Below are 19,550 nucleotides of genomic sequence, written 5' to 3'. Positions count from 1 at the left end.
CAGGCCTCTGAGACCCCCAGAACCTCTTCCCAGCTCTTCTCCCACTGCAGTTAACTGCTCATGGATCACCTGCCAAGCTCCAGTGTGAGAAGCACTGACAGCTGATAGGGCCACCAGATGTGCCAGCAGACCACTGCCTCCCAAGGTCCCTGGGCCCCACCTGCTCCCTCAGGCCACCGTCCTCCAGATGTTAGCCCAGACATAGCCCCCGGAAGCCCAGCTCCTGGTTTCCGTGGGCTTGTTAGCCACTGCACTGCCTAGCTTCAGAGTCTGTCTCAGGGACAGGGACACTGACTACAGTAGTCCCTGTCCCTCCTTCTCCGGCACTGCCCTGCCCTGTGCCTGCACTCTAGGGGCTTCTGGACACCCCAGAATCTCTGCTTCCTTTACTGGGGCCACCAAGGGGGTGATGGGACGAAGACTCAGGGAAACCTGAGATGGGACGAAGACTCAGGGAAACCTGAGATGGGACGAAGACTCAGTCACTTTCCCGCTGGACATGAACCAGACACCCTTGAGGAGCACCCTCGGGAACATGAGAGGGCCACATGTGCACCTGAGTTCTTACACCGGCTGCACCTGACTGTTAAAGGCACCACTGCCACAGTAACTAGAGCACAGGGCAGTCCCCATTCACAGGACGGTAGGACAAAGAGGACATGTGGCCTCCAACTTACGCTCCAGGGCCTTGCCACGTCCACGTGATAGTGTCCTGAGGAAGAGAGAGCAGAAGCTGTCAGTCCGGGCCGGGTGTCTGGTGCCTGTGTGTGCCCATCTCCACCCCCACAGAGGTACTAGGGCAAGGGAAGAGGAGGGTGCTCACCCCCAACTGCCCAGGGCTCAAGGACCAAGACCCTATCAAACCCCAAGGTCACCAATTTCGCCCCAACCCAGCCCTTTTCTGCCCTCCCTTTCTGGGTATTCCTCAGCCAAGAGCAGGCCCAGGGCCACCCCCCAGGGGTGTTTGTGAAGCTCCATCCCCAGACTGAGGCCTCCTGCCAGCCAACTGGTCTGTTCTTGCCTGACACCATCACCTCACACAGGTGGACACTCGGCTTCCGTGCACTGAGCTGAATACTTCTGGGAGAGGCCAGTTAAAGCCACATTGCTTCAAACAAGTTGAAACAAGCTTCACAAATCTAGATTTCTACACAAGATGGCAGGTCCCTTATTCTTGATTGTTTTACTCCCGGGAGCTGCCTCTAGGGTGTGGCTTCTGTAGCTCAGGAGGGGAGGGGTTAGGGGGAGCCCCCACTTCAGAGCTTCTGTTAAACATAGTCTAGAATCCTTTGGTCTCTGTGGCCATGGCCATGGCTCATGCATTAACTGGCTGCTCAGAGGGCCTCTCTGGGCCTTGTCCAAACACCTGCCCCTTCTGGTGGAGTGCAGCCCACAGGTGCAGGGGCTGGGGCACAAACCTTGGCATCACACAGGCCAGATACTGGGGGTGGGTGGGCTCAAAACCCCTTGTGTCCACACAGACCACTGCATTTGCTACACTCATTCTGTCTTGTCATGGCCCCTGTGTGTCCCTCAGTGAGTTTTCCTTTGCCACCATGAAGGTGAACAGCTGTGTGCAGCAGCTCACAGCACTGAGCAGCCAAGGGCAATTCCACTGGGAAGAGCCACAGTGAGCCCAGGGCTGGGCCAGGGCTGTAGGCAAGGTGCGTTCATGTGAGCAGTTTCTGCTGCAAGGGCCTAGTCCAGGGGTGAGGACACTGCTCAGGACGGTCACAGCAGCAGGTACAGTGCGGCTGGCACTGAATAGGTGCCCTAGGGAGCTGGGGCCAGGCCTGAGAGGTGCATGGCGCTGGGGTGCTTACTGCACCTTCGGGGTGCAGGATGGAGGCCAGGACCTGATCTGAGGCCTCACCTGGGCCTTCCACCCTGAAATGGGGGCCCGGTAAAGTCGCCCCAGGAGTTGAGCTTCAAGTATCCCTCTGATTATTTTGTTCTTAAACAAACCCTGGGCACTGACGGAGGCAGATAAAGGCTGGTTAGCTGTAATGTCAATTCTTTCTCCTGCCTCCATCCCTCCTAAAACGGAAAGTCCTGAATTAAAAACTGCCTGGAGGATGATCTGGGTGTTGAGAATAGCTGAGGACATGGGGGTGGAGTGTCTCTCTCCACAATGTCAGGGCCACTGCTCATCTGTCTTTCATGTGTCAATTTAAAATTATGAGGTTTATTGGAAACCGTAGAAGAAGCCCACGTGCGGCACAGTCCCGGGGCCAAAGCTGGAGAGAGGGATGTGGCGCATCCCTGGAGTTGCCGTGCCCTGTCCAATACCGAGGTGTAGACGCAGGGACACAGACACCTTAACACCTTCCTGCCCAGCTGCCTCCCCCTAGCACTGACTCCAGGAAAACACAACTCACCAGTTTATTAGGGTATCGTAGAACCACAGGCTGGACGGGGACGCCGGGTATGAATGCACCTGCCAAGGAAATAGACAGCTGTTTTATTTTTGCGGCCGCGGGTAAGGCAGGGAGGGCACAGCCTGGGCCGCATGCCTGTGTTGCTCTGGAGTCAATCAGCTTTTCTGCTTAGACCTTCCCGGTCAACAGAGTCACCACTACCTGGATGATCCCAATGTCCCTCCTGACCATCAACACAGGGCAGAGCTCCAGGGTCAGGGCACCAGCCAGTGAGAGACTGGGGCACAAAAGTGCCACAGGATGAGGGCACTGCTGAAATGGGCATGCACTGGGAGGGGCCTGTGGGAAGTGAGCATCCCCATGCTGTACCCAGGGGTCCACAGGACTGGCTAAGCTCCATCCATACTACAGGTTGGGGTGGTCAGCATTGGAAGGGGCCTGTGGGAAGTGAGCATCCCCATGCTGTACCCAGGGGTCCACAGGACTGGCTAAGCTCCATCCATCCTACGGGTTGGGATGGCTCCTGCCAAGCACACTGACCACCTCAGGTCTCTACCAGCTGTGCTGGCCTGGCCCTGAGCCCTGCACCCACCTCTCCCAGCGGCTGCCACCCGGTGGGCTCCTAAGGAACTGGAAGAAGCCCCCAGCAACATTAGCCTGCCACTGGAGGCCCCAGGAATGTCCTAGTTCCTGGTGAGGTCACGGACACAGCCCACTCTGTCTTCTACACTGGGCACATCAGACCCTTGGAGGCCTCAATAAGGCTCCACAGAACTGTCCTGTGTCGTTGTTCTGTTTCTATTCTAAGTTCTGTTTAAAGATTTTTTTTTTAAAACTGGAAAACTCAGGTATCAGAAGTAGTGAAATTTAAAAACACAGACAGATGTTTGTGGAGGACACCACTGCTGGCCAAGCAGTAGGGCTGTGTCATATCTGAGGCAGCACTTTCCCACAGACCAGCAGTGTCCAGACAGGAAGGGGCAGCATCAGCTCTGGGGGTGGGAGGGAGAGTCCTACGGGCCCTTCCGTTCATCAGGAAATCAGGGCTGGTCCTGGCTTGGGGATTTTGCACAACTCTGGGAGAATTAAGGCCACGTTGGCCCTGGGCCTTCTAGGAGCTCCCATTTCTAAGGCTGCTTCCTTTATGGTGGCCCAAGGCCAGAGGCCAGGATGTGAGCTGCATCCCTGCATGCATGGCCAGCCTGCACAGATTTCACCTTGCACAGGATGTCCTCTTGCAGCTGCAGCGTCTTGCCTGGAGGCCCATCCCCAGCCCGTTGTGCTGGGTTTCTCTCCACACCCAGGGCTGCAGGTGTCTCTCCCTTGCCGTGGGCCCAGCAGCACATGGGGACATGAATATGGTTTGGTCCTAACTTCAGGAAAAAGGAATTACAGGCAGTATAGCCCGTGGCAAATGCTCGCCACCCACGTGGGGACCTGGCTGTGTGTGAAGCTGGACCTTGGCGGTGCTAAGCATAACTGCATACATGGTACCATGGTGCCTCTCGATGCAACACTTGGGGCGGGGGTCCCAGGGTACACAGGCCTCTCAGAGCTGGAGGCTTCATAGGAGCACCAGTGGGAAGGCCTGCGGGAGTCTGTGGCCTCCCCAGTCTCTGAGGGGCCCTGTGAAGGCCAGAAGCACCTGGACCCTGCTGGTACCCAGAACCTGATGCACATGGACAGTCAGGCTGGGAAAAACCAACAAGGGAGCCCAGACCCAGTGTTTCAGAGCAGAGGGACAGGGAGGAGAGGCAGGGGAAACCTTCTCAACTGGACAGAAACCTCGATGTTCACATGCCCTGGGCTGGGTGAGGGTCTAATGTCACCTGTTCCAATGACAAGGCTGGGACAAGACAGCCAAACAGATGCCCCACCCCCATGGCCTCAGAAACCAATTCCCACCTGTTCAGACCTGCATGTCTCCACAGCACGGCACTGGGAGGAGTAGCCCCTGTTGCCAGGAGAGCCACATCTACCACCGTGTGGCCTCACACGAGGAGGACACATCACCCGGCAGAGCTGCGTCCATGGTGGGGCCACTGCACAGACCCGACCCAGCCCAGCCCAGCCCCTCCACTCAGGCTGCCCATGCCTGTCTAGGCTTGTGTCACTGCAGAAGCACTGGTGTCCCCCTGTGGTCTTCCTTCAGGTCTGAGATCTCAGTCTAGGAACAGGTGTGTAGTGAGACAGCTTGTCAAGGGTCTGGGACCCAAGCCTGCTGGGGGCTGTCTTTGGGCCCCTTGGTCAGCTGATCCCACCAAAGTCCTGACTGCTAACAAGTGGCCAGTGTGGCCTGTGGGTGCTAGAGCAGGCCAGCATGTCCCATCTGAAGCATCAGGCTGTGTGGGAGCACCTTTGTCCAGCGGCTCTGGGCAATTGCACTGTGAGGTGTCAGGGTCACGGCACTGTTCACCAACCTCACCCCCAAACAAGACATTCAAAACCTGATTGAAAAGCTCCTGGCTAAGAGGCGAAATGCCTGTGGAATCCTAAACACGTGACAGGAGGTAGGGATGGAGCTTCATGCCAAGGACAACGTAGCTGGTGCTCACGCTGGACCACAAACCCACTAAGCCTGGGATTGGAATCTGGCTTCTCCCTGGACACTACTGGGGCCTGCTGGGGACAGCCCTGTTTTTTTATCCAGCACACTGTAAGTTCTCGTCGCACCTGCTGCATGGGGCCCACCACATGTGGCTTCTCTCCATGTCACCTGAGCCCTGCTGACCTTCTTGACGGAACTGTACATCCCCCACCATCTCTGAATTCCTTCTTCCAGGGAGCATGGCTGGGAGCCCTTCTTAGGAGGCTTCTCACAGGAAGAGGACCCTTCGGCCTCAGAACATTTTCCCCAGATGACTGGGCCAGCTGGCAATCCCCACACCTGCTCCTGCATGCTCACCACGGCATTGCTGATGCCGTCCCTGTCATTCCTGGGGGGAGCCCGCCCAGCATACAGGCCACACCTAGAGGATGGGGTGGGGCACACAGTTCTCAGGCCTGTCCTCCTCATAGTCACCAGGTGCCGTGTCAGTCTGCTATGTCTCTGCTTCTGATCAGGACAACTTAGAACAAGTTATGAAGATGATGACACATTTGGGACCCGACTTTTCCTGTACTGCTGCACTTAAGTCTTTGCTTGTGCAACCTGCTATTTGTCCCCTCACAAAGAGGTGAGTGCAGGGGTGAAGCCAAGCCCATCTGAGGAGGGCAACCTGCTATCTGCCCTCTCACCAAGAGGTGGGTGCAGGGGTGAAGCCAAGCCCATCTGAGGAGGGCACAGCCATGTGCACCAGAAACCATGTGCACACACGTGGGCATGTGGCTCTGGATTTCCTCAGCCAAGCTCTCCAGAAAGCCCAGACATTCGGGCTGTGACCCCAGAGGCAGGGCAGCCTGAGGGGTCAGCCCCGAGCAAGGCACTGGCAGCTCTGGGAACTGGCCCACAGGCCCTGTGCACACAGTTTAGAACCACCACCACAAGCACACCAAGTGACAGCACAGGGCCCAGTGGACCTGCTGACAAGCATCCGCGGCTGTGCAGAACTCTAAGCACATTCCACACGGAGAGTCAGAACAGTGGGCTCTGCCCACCCTGACCCCAGCAGTGCATCTAAGCTCCAGCTTAGATAAGGCAAGTGCAGGAGGGGGTCCATGTGTTTGTGCATTTCACGCCCACCCGCCCTGCCTGCAGCGAAAGAGCAATATCAACCCGGGCCCTGAGGATAGGAGCAGAGCTCAGCCACTGGGCCAAGACGCAGACCAGGAAGGCAGGTCGCAGAGCAGACCCCAGGGCACTGTGAACCACTGCCAAGGGCACAGAGCCCCTTCCCGACATGGGGTCTACCACTCTGGGGCTCAAGCCAAGGCGAAACCGCCCCCCCTCACTGCAGATGCCTGGAATCGTGATCTCTGCACCCTCGAGCAAACACTGTAATCCTGCCTCAAACTCTGAAATTTATTTTGTTACTTTTCTTAGGAATATTTCTAAGAACCCCACATGCAGGGGAAAGGTAGAAGTTCTTATTAACATATGACATTATTTTAAAATATCACTTTAATATATTGTTCTTCCTAAGGAGAAAAACAAACAACTTAGAAGTTGACATACCAGGTTTGAAGGTGATTAGGCAGGTCCTATTTGTACACGTTCCTTCTGGAAAAATCATTATCTTGAAATAGAGGGAAAAAGGTCAGCATTAAGCCACACATGATTGTAATTCAGACTTCGTAAGTGCCAGTCTTCACAGTACAGGCCCTACTACCATGGACATCATCTGAAAACTCTGATCATATTCAGGTGAGAAGCATAAGATCGTGGAAGCAGACACAGATTCCCACCCTGTTGCTCATCAAGGCCTGGAAGCAACTCACATATGCAGACAGCACATGTCTTAGACCACTGCTTCCCCCAAACAGAGTCAGTGTGGTGCCCGCATCACAGGTGCTGTGAGAATCAGGCTCAGTTAAGGTAACCTGCAGTTAGCACCAGACAAGCACCCGACAGAAAGCAGCACCTCATTAGGAAGGAAGGTCAGTGGGAACACGTCCCCAGGTGGATGGACTCAGAGGGTGGAACCGTGGCTGTGCGCAGAGGGTAAGCCAGGCAAGGGGAGGACGCATAGCACCAGCAATGAAGAAACACCCTGTAACAGCTATGGTCAGACTGAGTTGCAGCAATGCTAATGCAATTCAGATTTGCCCCACATTTGCGGAGGTCCAGCCTACACGCCTGTCTTCCCTTCCAGGCTCTGAGGGGAAGGCAGTCCTCAGGTGAGCTGTGTGGTTTCCTGAGCACACCTGAGGGTTGGGCAGGTAATGAATGGAGAAGCCCGTGCTTGTTGGGGTGGCAGGGGGCCCCGGAGAGGCTGCCCCTGGGCACAGGTGGCCATGGCCCAGCCCCTGCAATGTTTCCTGAGTGACCAGAGCCCAGAGAGGCCTGTGAGATTTCCAGCTGTTAATGTTGGCTTGACTGAAAAGAAACAGCACGAGCCAAACGCACATATCTAAGCTGACGACCCCAAGGATGTGCCTACAGGGAGTTGGCGCGTCTGATGTTGCCCATCAGGTGGGCTAGGGAAGGTCCCTCAGGATTTCTGGAAGTGAGAATGTGCAGGCTGACATGTTAGCTCAGAAATTCAACTCCACCCAGGAAGGTGGGCTGGCCAGCCTCTAGCTGAGTTAGAGCTTACTTTCAGAAGGGATCATTCAGGAAACTGAAATGCATTTGAAAATCATTTTTCCTCATTTTCACTTTAAAACAGACACCATAACCAAAGGCAGCTGATACTCAACATATTCCTAGATTCAGATATTCTCCAAAAAAAAAAAAAAAAAACAAAATCCAACACCCAGTAAAAAATGTCCTAGCTCCTTTCTTGTTCTTTTGCCCCATTCTCCAAGTTCCTACCTTTAGAATGAAATCCTCAGAACACACAGGGCAGCATTACCTGTGGCCACTTTCCGTTGGACTGCGCCCGCCTCTTGATTTCTTCTACTGTCTTCCTGCGAGAGTCCTGGTCTGAGCGGGACACGAACACTGGGCGAATGTACTTTATTAGAGCTGGAGGAGAGAGGTGGGAGAGAGTGAGGGGGTGTGTGGCTTCTGCCTCAGCAGGACGGGGGTGCTAGGAGGCTGCCCACGGCGTGTGGAGAGACGGGAGCCTACAGGTCCCTGGGGGCTGTGCTGCTGGGCAGATTCTGAAGCAGTGCCTGACACTTAGGAAGTCAGGGACCTGCTCTGCCAACGGCCTCACATGATTTTAGGGATGCTCTGCAACTTACAAGGCCAAAAGTAACAGGAAGGAGCCCACGGGGCCACTGGGCAGGACAGAGCACACAGGAGTCACAGGGCCACGGGGCAGGACAGAGCACACAGGAGTCACAGGGCCACGGGGCAGGACAGAGCACACAGGAGTCACAGGGCCACGGGGCAGGACAGAGCACACAGGAGTCACAGGGCCATGGGGCAGGACAGAGCACGCAGGAGGGAACCAGATTCCACCAGGAGGCCAAGTCCTCGGTCACCCGTGTTAATGCAGCAGGGGCTCCAGGGCTCCAGCCCCCATGGGGGCTGACTGCATCCTCCAGAAGATAAGCTGAGTCCCTGCCTCTGTTAGCTGTGATTGGGACCTCACTCGGAAATGGGGTTGTTACCCATGATCAGGTTACAAGGATGAGTACAGCCCCCCATGGTCTTTTTGTCAGAGAGGAGACAGAATGGGGGAGCGGGCCGTGTGAGGAAGGAGTCAGACTGCCGTGATGTGGTTGTGACCAAGGAACTCCAGCCAGTGCTGGGAGCCGGGCGTGGAGCCTTCAGCACAGTCCCAGGTGGCCAGAATCTTGATTCTGGGCTTCTGGCTTCCCAGAAGTGAGAGCAAATCCTTGTTGTTGGAGCCAGCTGGTTTGTGGTACTTGAGGCGTCCTCAGGAGATGCACTGTTTCCGTGGGGGTGGGGGCTGGGTACAAGGGACCTGCCCTGTAGTGAGAATGGCACCCAACCCACCACACCAATAGCAGGGCCACAGCATCGTCCTTCTGCAAGAGGACGATGAGTGGAAAGATGAGTCTCAGAAAACTTTGAGTGACTTCTGAGCCTTGCTCTGGAGACAGGATGGTGAGCGAGGGTACGGTTTCTCCCTGGGTCCCAGTTTAGCTGATTCAGGTCTCTCATCATTTCTATTACTTGTAAAGAATCGTATCTATAACCTCTCTTCCCCCAAAGAGCAAGAGAAGATTAAAGGAAAAAAAGAATTCCTCTATCTTGCAATTCCCTGTTGGGTCCACGGGCCCTTCTGTTAACGGGCAGGGGGATGCAAAGCTCTGAGGTTTTCTTCCTGTGCCTGGAGTTGCTGTCACTTCACCATCCTCAGAGCCGGTTCACCCTTACTCATCAGGAATTCCCAATGCTGCCAAGGAGGAGAAGGAAGGCAGGCAGGATCGTCTAGGACGAGGCCCCAGGAGGGACAGTGACGCTGCCCGGGGCTCTTCCAGCTGTCTTGCCCAAAGTCTCCTGCCATCTCCCCAGAGGGATTCAGAGGTCTGGAGACATCACTTTGTAGCCTCAATGGCTGGTTCATTTCACCAGAGATGAAGTTTCCCTTTTCTGTCTAGAACAGTGAGGAAAAAGCAATGAAGGTGTGAGGCCCCCCCTCCATCCTCATGGGGTCTGGGGCACACACAGGCTGGCAGGGCAGCGCTGGAGCCCAGGAACGTGGCAAAATGTCGGGCTGCAGGTTGCCAGATGAGCCTCCAGATGGTCTCACTCAGAGAGCTGGAAACACGACGTCCGTCTGAGGCCAGAAAGCACACGGGCTCCTTCCAGGGAATCTGATGGCCCTGTCTGTACACTGTGGTTCCTGACTGCCCATTCTGCCCTCCCTACTTGGAGCATTTGGGCCCCAAGTGTTAGTAACAAATGGGTGGGTGTGTCCACAAAGGTGACTGCAAGGAAACTTACCACGGAATAAAAATAATTCATTGGGTTGGTCACTCTAGTTCATATTGATAAAAGTGAAAATAATCTGAGCATTTCAACATTCAGATCTTCCACGGCTCACAATTTTGTTGAAGGGGCCAAAGAGGACCCCGAAGTGTGACCAACTGGAACCCTTGGGGAACACTGGGCTGAATGGGAATGTGCTCAGGCCAGCACGTGCCAGGAGAGTCATTTGCTGTACTCCTGGGACAACAACCCTTCTAGGCGTGCATGACCTCAAAACCAGGCAAGTAGGAAATAAAACTTGGGAATATTTGAATTCTGATTACAATTTCCAGTAAGCTTGTCATAATCCTTCGCCCTCAGGCTGTGAACCACAGTGACAGGAGACTTCATTGCACCTGTGGAACAGCCATGGCCCTTCTTCACCCCACACTGAGTGAAGGCCAGCGAGGGCCCTAGAGCCTGAAGACTCAGCCCACACAGATGGTTTTGACACCCTGGCCTTGGGGCACCACCCTCCTGACACAGAGCTCCCCAGAAGTGCTCCTGTTGCATGGACCAAAGCCTCAGCAGGACCAGCACCAGGCTGCCTCGGTCCCGTCAGCAGGGACACGCTCCCTTGCATGTGAGGCCTTGTGATGACTTGTCAGTGTTACCAAAGGGAGCTGTAAATTTGCCAATTACCACAGTCTCCACCTGGCTCTCAGGGAATTTTGGGGATTTCATCTGATGGTCCAGGCACATGGCAGAGAATTCTCAATTACTGGTCTATGTCCACAACTGACATCTGAGCGTCTCAGACCTCCCTCTAGGATACTTGGTTGGGAAGGAGGTAGCCCAGCTTGCTGGGCACCTGGTCTGCTGCAGGCAGCTTTATTTTATAAGCAATGTCCTCAGATCAGATGGGTCACTTCTAAGCAGAGGACCTGATGCCACTCATGGGGCCTCTTAAGACTGTGTATGTCCTGACTGTTAGCCTCCTCACAACACCCTGGCTGCCTGGGAGGGTCAGCTGAGCCCAAATGAACTGAACAAAGCCACTGGGACTTTCACTCTGTGCCCAGGACAAACCACACCCTAGCTCATCATTGCTGGCCACATCCCAGCCAAGGAGGCTGAGTCCACAGCTTAGAGCAGATGAATGGATTCATCCTTGACACACTCAGCCCCAAACACCTGGCTCAGGACACAGCAGTCCTCACACCAACCCTGTGAGGAGGACATGGCCCTTCCATAGCAAAGCTTAGGGGTGAGACCTCCCAGGCAGAAGCTGTTTGTGGAAGGTCTGGGCTGGGCTGAGGAAGCGTCTGGGGAGTCACCAGAGAGGCTGTGCCTGCAGTGGGAGGGGTGGGAACTTTGCCAGCACCTGTGCTGTGGCCAAGGGCCAGCTCTTCAGCCTCCCAGAGGAGGGGCAGGTTAACAGGAGCTCACAGTCACGGTCACTGGGCACTGGAGTGTCCCCTGTGCAGCCACTACAGATGTTTCCTCAGGGTCTGGCAATGCGTCCACAGTATGTGTCTGGTTATTCTGCAGGAGACGGCTCAGCCAGTGTTGCAGGCCGTGGGGGTTTGGAAGCTGCGTAGCTGACGCCTTCTGGCTGCAGCTGCAGAGAGGATTACTGGGGTGTGGAAGTTTGTGTTGACAAAATGCTAGTTAAAAATGCCCGTTTGTCTTAGATTCTCAGTAATGAGGGAGGAGAACAGGAAAGAATAAAATTGAAGGACGTTTCAGAGAAGACATGCCAGCCTTTTGCCCACATCGGGAGACTAGCCTCCATTCAGAATATGAGAGTTACTAAGCGTTAGCCTGTGCCCAGGAAAACGGCTCCTCAGTGTACCAGGAACAGCCACAGTGAAACATTCAGCATCTGCTTTGCAAACAGCACACCACAGGCAAGACCTCCTGCAATAATTTCCTATTAGAGGAAATAGAACCCACACAATACTGGGCATGTGGCCGTTACACAAATGTGGATGCTGTCAGGTGTGCTGTGCAGACGCGAGCTCAGGTGCCCAGGCTTGTAGCCAAGGAGCTCCCTTCTTCCTGTGCAGCACTCACTGCCCTGTGCCTGCCCAGAACCTGCCGAGAAGCTGACGGCACCTTCGAGGGCACCTCAAGGACAGGGCTGGCGAGGCCAGGCTGTTTGTGGGCAGGTGTTTTCATCTGCAAAGTGAGGAGTGGTGGGTTGTCCAGGGCTCCTTATGGCTCTCACAGAGCAATGATATCGTGGTGGGCCCAAAAGATGTGTCCGAGTCTCACTCCCAGACCCTGTGAAATGGCTTATTTGGAAAGGAGGTCTTTGTAGGTCAAGACAGGGTCACTCTGGATGATCTGACCGGTCCCTCTAAGAGACACAGGGGGATGCACAGAGGGGAGACCCTGAGGCTGCGGAGGCTGGAGCCAGTGGCCATGAGCTCAGGACATCTGCAGCTGCAGAGCTGGGAAGAGCCCTGGCCCAGGACCTTGGGAGGGAGCTCAGCCTGCCAATCCCTGGAGGTGCTTCCGTTCTCCAGGAGAGAGAATGAATTTCTTCTGTTAGGCTTCCTAGCACCGGTGATTCCTTATGGTAGCCCTGGGACACATAAGCCCCCGAGCTGCCCCCTTCTAGCTGCTGTCTGATAAAGCTGATGCATCCTTGCCAAACAGACCTGAAGTGAGCACGCCAACATGGAATGATGTTGCGGGCACTTGGGTGCTGACAAAAGTGAAAACCACACACTAATATTACAGAAGAAAATAATAAAGAGAATGGGATGCAAGCCTGGTGCCCACTTCTACGGGTGCGACCTCCACGGCAGGCTCTGTGTCCCCACAGTGACCCATGGTCCCAGCAGGGGCTCCTCCCTGGGGTGGGATCATTCCAGCAGGGGAGGTGGGGGCAGTGGGGGGGCTTGTCCCTTCTTCTCAGTGGGGCAGGGAAACAGGGACTCACTCACTTCCCCAAATCGGGATGTCTCTGCTCTCCGCCTTCATCACGATGGAGGACATGGTCATGGTGACGGGGATGGCATCAAAGTAGGAGGAGTGCGGTGCTAGCGTGAGGATGGCTGCCTCGGTGGGCAGCGCCTGCCGCCCCTTCACCACCACTCGGTGGAAGCCGCCGGCAAACCACATGGTACGCATGATGATCTTGAGCAGGATGTCCACAACCCTGCAGGACAGGGCACAGCTATCAGACAGAGGAAGAGGGTCCACGGCCCCCTGCAGGAGAGGGCGCAGCTATCAGACAGAGGAAGGGGGTCCATGGCCCCCCTGCAGGAGAGGGCGCAGCTATCAGACAGAGGAAGGGGGTCCATGGCCCCCCTGCAGGAGAGGGCACAGCCCTCAGACAGAGGAAGGGGGTCCACAGCCCCCTGCAGGAGAGGGCATAGCTGTCAGAGGAAGAGGGTCCATGGCCCCCCTGCAGGAGAGGGCACAGCTAGCAGACAGAGGAAGGGGGTCTACGGCCCCCTGCAGGAGAGGGCGCAGCTATCAGACAGAGGAAGGGGGTCCATAGCCCCCTGCAGGAGAGGGCACAGCTATCAGACAGAGGAAGGGGGTCCACGGCCCCCTGCAGGAGAGGGCGCAGCTATCAGACAGAGGAAGGGGGTCCACGGCCCCTTGCAGGAGAGGGCGCAGCTATCAGACAGAGGAAGGGGGTCCATGGCCCCCCTGCAGGAGAGGGCGCAGCTATCAGACAGAGGAAGGGGGTCCATGGCCCCCCTGCAGGAGAGGGCGCAGCTATCAGACAGAGGAAGGGGGTCCATGGCCCCCCTGCAGGAGAGGGCGCAGCTATCAGACAGAGGAAGGGGGTCCATGGCCCCCCTGCAGGAGAGGGCGCAGCTATCAGACAGAGGAAGGGGGTCCATGGCCCCCCTGCAGGAGAGGGCACAGCCCTCAGACAGAGGAAGGGGGTCCACAGCCCCCTGCAGGAGAGGGCATAGCTGTCAGAGGAAGAGGGTCCATGGCCCCCCTGCAGGAGAGGGCACAGCTAGCAGACAGAGGAAGGGGGTCTACGGCCCCCTGCAGGAGAGGGCGCAGCTATCAGACAGAGGAAGGGGGTCCATAGCCCCCTGCAGGAGAGGGCACAGCTATCAGACAGAGGAAGGGGGTCCACGGCCCCCTGCAGGAGAGGGCGCAGCTATCAGACAGAGGAAGGGGGTCCACGGCCCCTTGCAGGAGAGGGCGCAGCCCTCAGACAGAGGAAGTGGGCACGGCCCCTTGCAGGAGAGGGCGCAGCCCTCAGACAGAGGAAGGGGGTCCACAGCCCCCTGCAGGAGAGGGTGTAGCCCTCAGATAGAGGAAGGGGGTCCCGTGGTCTCTGGTTCATATGGAACCTGAAGGTGCAGTGTTTGCTGAGGGTCATCTGTGCATAGCCCAGGCCGGGAAATCCCTGCAGGAGCTGCTGATGTGGCAAGAAAACAGCTACTATGTTGTATGCCCTCTGACCATGAGCTCGACAGAGGGTCCTGTTCACTATTTACCAAAGAACAGCAAAGGGCTTGGTGCCCTGGAGTCTCTGCCAGAGCACAGGACTTCTGAAAACCAACAGAAAAGCCACAGGCCCAAACTAAGGGTCTCTATATTGTAAATGAGTTTATCCTCATTCTTAGACAAAAGAACATTAAACACCTAAAAAACTAACCCTACCTACAATGTTACTGGAAGGGGAGTGAAATCAGACCTGAGGTCAGGAGCGGACACCTGAGTGTGGACAGCCCAGACCTCGTGTACCTTGGACACCCAAGGTTCCTGGAACCAGGTGTGATGTTACTAAAATGAACTCTTTCTGGAAGAAATTTGGACAATAAACATGGAAAGTATAAATCAGCCTAGATTAATGGAATATGTAAGAACTGAGCATCTTATATGCACACGTTCCCTTCTGCACTAGTCTCTGATGAGGATACATGTTGGGTCGCTAGCCAGCACATCACCGCGACAGCCCACATGGTGAGTGATCCTCAAGGAACCACAGGCCTCCAGCCTGTGTCCACGGAGAACAAGACTGTGTCCACGGAGAACAAGACTCACCCTTACTAAGGGTGGAGTCTTGTTCACTAGGTGGGGATTGTGGTGGGGGTGGGGTGGGGGACCTGCTCTGCCACTGACTGTCCTTCCCTGGTGTCATTTTAACGACTCTGATAAGATCAAACAAGAAAATGAGTGGAAAGAAACCCCTCTCCTTCCCGAGTACCCTCTCTGCTGGGCAGGGTTCAGGCACAGAGGGTGGAGACAGGAGCAGCTGCCTGCCTGGAGCTTACCTCCTAGTGGCACAAATAAGATCTAAGAAAACAAGTGAAACCTGGAATACATTTGCAGGAGACGGCATCCATGGAAAAATAAAGATCAAAATGAATAAAAATGAAAAGGGGAACAGAGTAAGGGGGGCCAGAAATAGCAGGGAGAAGCACCTGGGCAAGGGAAGGGCAGGGGCAGGCAGAGGACAGCCCGGCAAAGGCCCAGGGGGTGGCAGGTCCTGAGTGTGGATCCCATTGGGCTGGGGTATGGGGAAGGACAGCTGGGCAGCGGGGCTCTGTGGGGCTGGAAGGGCACAACTTCTGGTCACAAGGGAGCTGCCTGCTCAGGGCCAAAGGCGGGGGGCTGTTCTCTGACCCCATCTGTCAGGAGTTTCTGTGGCTGCTGGTACAGAGGGGCAGCAGGTCAGGGGAACCTCCCGGACCCAGGAGGACCAGGACCAGTCACATTCCAGGTGTAGTCTGCATGTGGACCCCACACGTCCTGCAGTGTGGTGGGAGGCCTGAGAGGGAGGAGGCCCAGGGACTTGCATGGCATCTCTATTGGCCAGCACAGGTGGAGAGGGACCCCAGAAGTTCCCTATGGAATTCAAGATCATCTGCAGACAGCAAAAGGCTAGGAACAGGGCTAGGTGAGAAGTTAGGAGGGATGCAGAGGGAGAGACCAGAGCAAGCTGAGAACACCAGGAGAGAATCTGCAAGGACAGAGGACAGCAGATGCCTGAGAGAGGAGGCCATGGGGCACAGGGGCTGTGGGAGGGGCCTCCAGGAAGCCGGGAGACCGGGGTCCAGGAGGGAGAGCAGCGGCATCATCTTGAACTGCTGGTCTAATACCCTAGGCCTGGTTCTGAACCCTGAGCCCCAGGGTGAGGCTCCCGAGGCCCCCACCCCAGGGCCTGTGTGTGGAAGAGCAGGGCAAAGCACTGAGCTGTTATAGGTGGAGACCACTGCTCCATGCATTTCAAATGGTCCCAGCAGGTGGAAGAGCTGGCCCTGGGGAGGAGATGGCTGCTTGCAGGTGAGCAGATGGGGAGGGCACAGACCAGAGGAGGGGCCAGGAAGAGCTGGAGGGTCCCCAGGGCAGCAGGCGGCAAGGCCGTGCTGGGCCACAGATACTCCACTGTGAGCTGTGGGTTCCTCATAGGTAATCCCAGGCTGAGACATAGGCAGGGACAAGGGAAGAAAGAGAAAATGGTTTGAAGTTCCCACCTCCAGCTGACTTCCATGGGGGAGCTAGAGCCACCACGGGGTAGACCCCTCCAACCTGGAAATGAAAGTCCCCACATAGCACTCAGGAAAAGGGACAATGAGGCGTCCAGTCTGCTGGGGTCACCAGAGGACCCCCACCACCTGCAGCAGCTCAAGACTCAGCCTGGATGGTCAAAAAATCAGCCCAGAAGGTTGGATTTTACAAAAAGATGCTGTGGGTTTTACAACTCTTTGCATTTTGAACATAACTTAAGGGCGGCGCCTGTGGCTCAGTGGGTAGGACGCCTGCCCCATATACCGAGGGTGGCCGGTTCAAACCCAGCCCTGGCCAAACTGCAACAAAAAATAGCTGGGTGTTGTGGCGGGCGCCTGTAGTCCCAGCTACTCGGGAGGTTGAGGCAAGAGAATCACCTAAACCCAAGAGCTGGAGGTTGGCTATGAGCCGTGATGCCATAGCACTCTACGGAGGCCAACAAAGTGAGACTCTGTCTCAAAAAAAAAAAAAAAAAAAAAAAAAAAGACAGTAACTTAAAATAAGTGCCTTTTGTGAAACTGTGTCATTCATTGAAAGCCTGAGATTTTTATTTTAGGAAGGTCTGAATGATACCAACTCACATGCAGTAAAAGTTCCCTTTACTCTCACGTCGATCTCATCAAAGCCGCATAGCCCGGCACCGCGGGAAGCTGCAGTCCCCAGATGACCATGTAGTTCTCACCCAGCAAGCACTGCACACACGGAGTCCCACCAATCCAAGTCTGTCTTCTCCTCACACATCCCTGACTAAGGTGCTCTTATTTTGACGTCTCCCTTGAGGAACTCAGCCTGAAATGTTTCTTTCTGTTCGCCTTTGAGCACCAAGCCCAGGCCAGGTATGAAGCGAGTTTCCAGCAACTGCTGCTGAGAGGTGGCCAGGCTGTGGGGGAAGTGGGGGGGTCTCTGCAGTTGTTTAAAAACACACACAGAGGCACGCATGCTTACAGATGCGTGCAAGTGCAAGCGGTACTCAGATATGCTCACGCAGTCCTACACATGTGTGCACTTCCACATGCATGGACACGCACGCACGGTACTCAGACACACACGCATGTGTACATGTGCAGTCACACAGGTATCCACACGCACTTCCACATGCATGGACACGGTAATCAGACACACACATACATGTGTACAGCCATATACATGCACACAAACACACGCACACGCATACACGAAACACCCATCTGCAGTCACAAGCACAGCATGCACATACATTCCACTCTCACACACGAGCACATTACACCCATGTGTGCTAAGATACTGTCACACTTGTACACACACATACCACATGTGTGATTCATGTGTCCTGTCATAGGGGAGACCAGAGTAGGAAGGGCCCGAGGACGGCACAGGAGACTAAGTGATGCAAAGCAGTGCTGAGCCATCACTGATATGAGAACCCAAACACTCTGGAGCCCCAGCAGTGCTGAGCCGTCACTGTGATATGAGAACCCAAACACTCTGGAGCCCCAGCAGTGCTGAGCCGTCACTGATATGAGAACCCAAACACTCTGGAGCCCCAGCAGTGCTGAGCTGTCACTGATATGAGAACCCAAACACTCTGGAGCCCCAGCAGTGCTGAGCCGTCACTGTGATATGAGAACCCAAACACTCTGGAGCCCCAGCAGTGCTGAGCCATCACTGTGATATGAGAACCCAAACACTCTGGAGCCCCAGCAGTGCTGAGCCGTCACTGTGATATGAGAACCCAAACACTCTGGAGCCCCAGCAGTGCTGAGCCGTCACTGATATGAGAACCCAAACACTCTGGAGCCCCAGCAGTGCTGAGCCGTCACTGATATGAGAACCCAAACACTCTGGAGCCCCAGCAGTGCTGAGCCATCCCTGTGATATGAGAACCCAAACACTCCAGAGCCCCAGCAGTGCTGCGCCATCACTGCATCATGAGAACCCAAACACTCTGGAGCCCCAGCAGTGCTGAGCTGTCACTGCGTCATGAAGACCCAAACACTGGAGCCCAAGCAGGGCTGAGCCGTCACTGCATCATGAGAACCCAAACACTCTGGAGCCCCAGCAGTGCTGAGCTGTCACTGCGTCATGAAGACCCAAACACTCTGGAGCCCCAGCAGGGCTGAGCCGTCACTGCATCATGAGAACCCAAACACTCTGAGCCCCAGCAGGGCTTAGCCGTCACTGCATCATGAGAACCCACTCTGGAGCCCTAGCCGTCGCTGCGTCATGAGGACCCAGACACTCTGGAGCCCAAGCAGGGCTGAGCCATCACTGCAAGGCCAGCCAGTTTCAGAGAGGAGGCAGCAAGGGGACAGCAGTGCCTGTGGAATGCTGGGCTCAAAAGGGAAGACAGACAGACCCCAAGCAGACAGACAGGACCCTGGTGAGAGCAGACCAAGGGCTGTTGGCTGTGTCACCCTATCCCCCGCAGAGCCCCAGCACCTGAGTGACTCACCTCCGCCACAAGGCCAGGGGCTGTTCAGGCTCCTTCTCAGCACATCCCAGAGATGCAACGAGAGCGAAGGGCCAGGCCAGCAGCATCATGAAGGCCGCCACGAGCAGCCGGACAGGGAAGAGAGTTAGCGTCATGACGGCCACCTGGGAGAACAGAGGGATGTTAGCTGGAGGCACACGGCCCAGCTACCAGTCAGCTTCACACGGAGCTGTCCTTGTCCACACCTCTTGGGGGGGGCGTAGGCACACGCAACTGACCAGTACTGACCAGTGTGCTGCCTCCTCACTGAAGCCACTGAGGGGTGGCTGAAAACAACATGAGGCTTTCTCCTGCAAATTCAAGGGTGGCTCTGACCCTGAAGGTACAACCCCGGCAGCCCTGCCCCAGGACGCAGAGCTTGAGTACCGAGTCTCCCCCAGCATGAGTTTCCTATGAAACCCTTGACGTGGACACGGGGATGCTTCCATGGTGCCAAGCACTACCTGCAAAGCAGTGAAGTAGCTGGTCTGGAGCTTGTGGGACCCACCGGATCTCAGACCACAGAGGAAAAAGGAGCTGCAGTGCCAGGGGTTGAGGCTGAGGAGGTTTACATGGGACTGGGACAGACCAGAGAGAACCAGGAGCCCAAGGCAGCTGTGACATGCTCTTTGTTCTGGTCTGGGTGGCCAGAGAGTAGGGGACGTGGGGACAGCCACCTTCATTCAGCGTGCAGGGGTGGGCAAGTGAGCATAAGGCTTGTCTCCCTCACCCACCCCAAGTCTGCACCCCAGCAAGCCTCAGAGCTTTAGATATTGGCCAGAACGACAATGAGTCCAAA

The 19,550-nt window shown here is 55.7% G+C and overlaps 1 protein-coding gene across 1 annotated transcript in view; it reads right to left on the bottom strand.

Moving 5' to 3' along the window:
* LPCAT1 (lysophosphatidylcholine acyltransferase 1) overlaps nucleotides 1–19,550 on the bottom strand; it is a 51,814-nt gene that overhangs the window by 16,658 nt on the left and 15,606 nt on the right. The window contains exons 2-7 of the mRNA XM_053593386.1: nucleotides 18,734–18,876; nucleotides 12,759–12,973; nucleotides 7,832–7,944; nucleotides 6,493–6,553; nucleotides 2,379–2,437; nucleotides 678–712 (exon numbers count right to left, since the gene is read on the bottom strand). Coding sequence (XP_053449361.1) covers nucleotides 678–712; nucleotides 2,379–2,437; nucleotides 6,493–6,553; nucleotides 7,832–7,944; nucleotides 12,759–12,973; nucleotides 18,734–18,876 — 626 coding nt within the window. The remainder of the gene's footprint in view (nucleotides 1–677; nucleotides 713–2,378; nucleotides 2,438–6,492; nucleotides 6,554–7,831; nucleotides 7,945–12,758; nucleotides 12,974–18,733; nucleotides 18,877–19,550) is intronic.

Source organism: Nycticebus coucang, chromosome 1, assembly GCF_027406575.1.
Source record: "Nycticebus coucang isolate mNycCou1 chromosome 1, mNycCou1.pri, whole genome shotgun sequence".
NCBI classification, from domain to species: Eukaryota; Metazoa; Chordata; class Mammalia; order Primates; family Lorisidae; genus Nycticebus; species Nycticebus coucang.
This window is presented reverse-complemented; position numbering and strand designations above follow the sequence as displayed.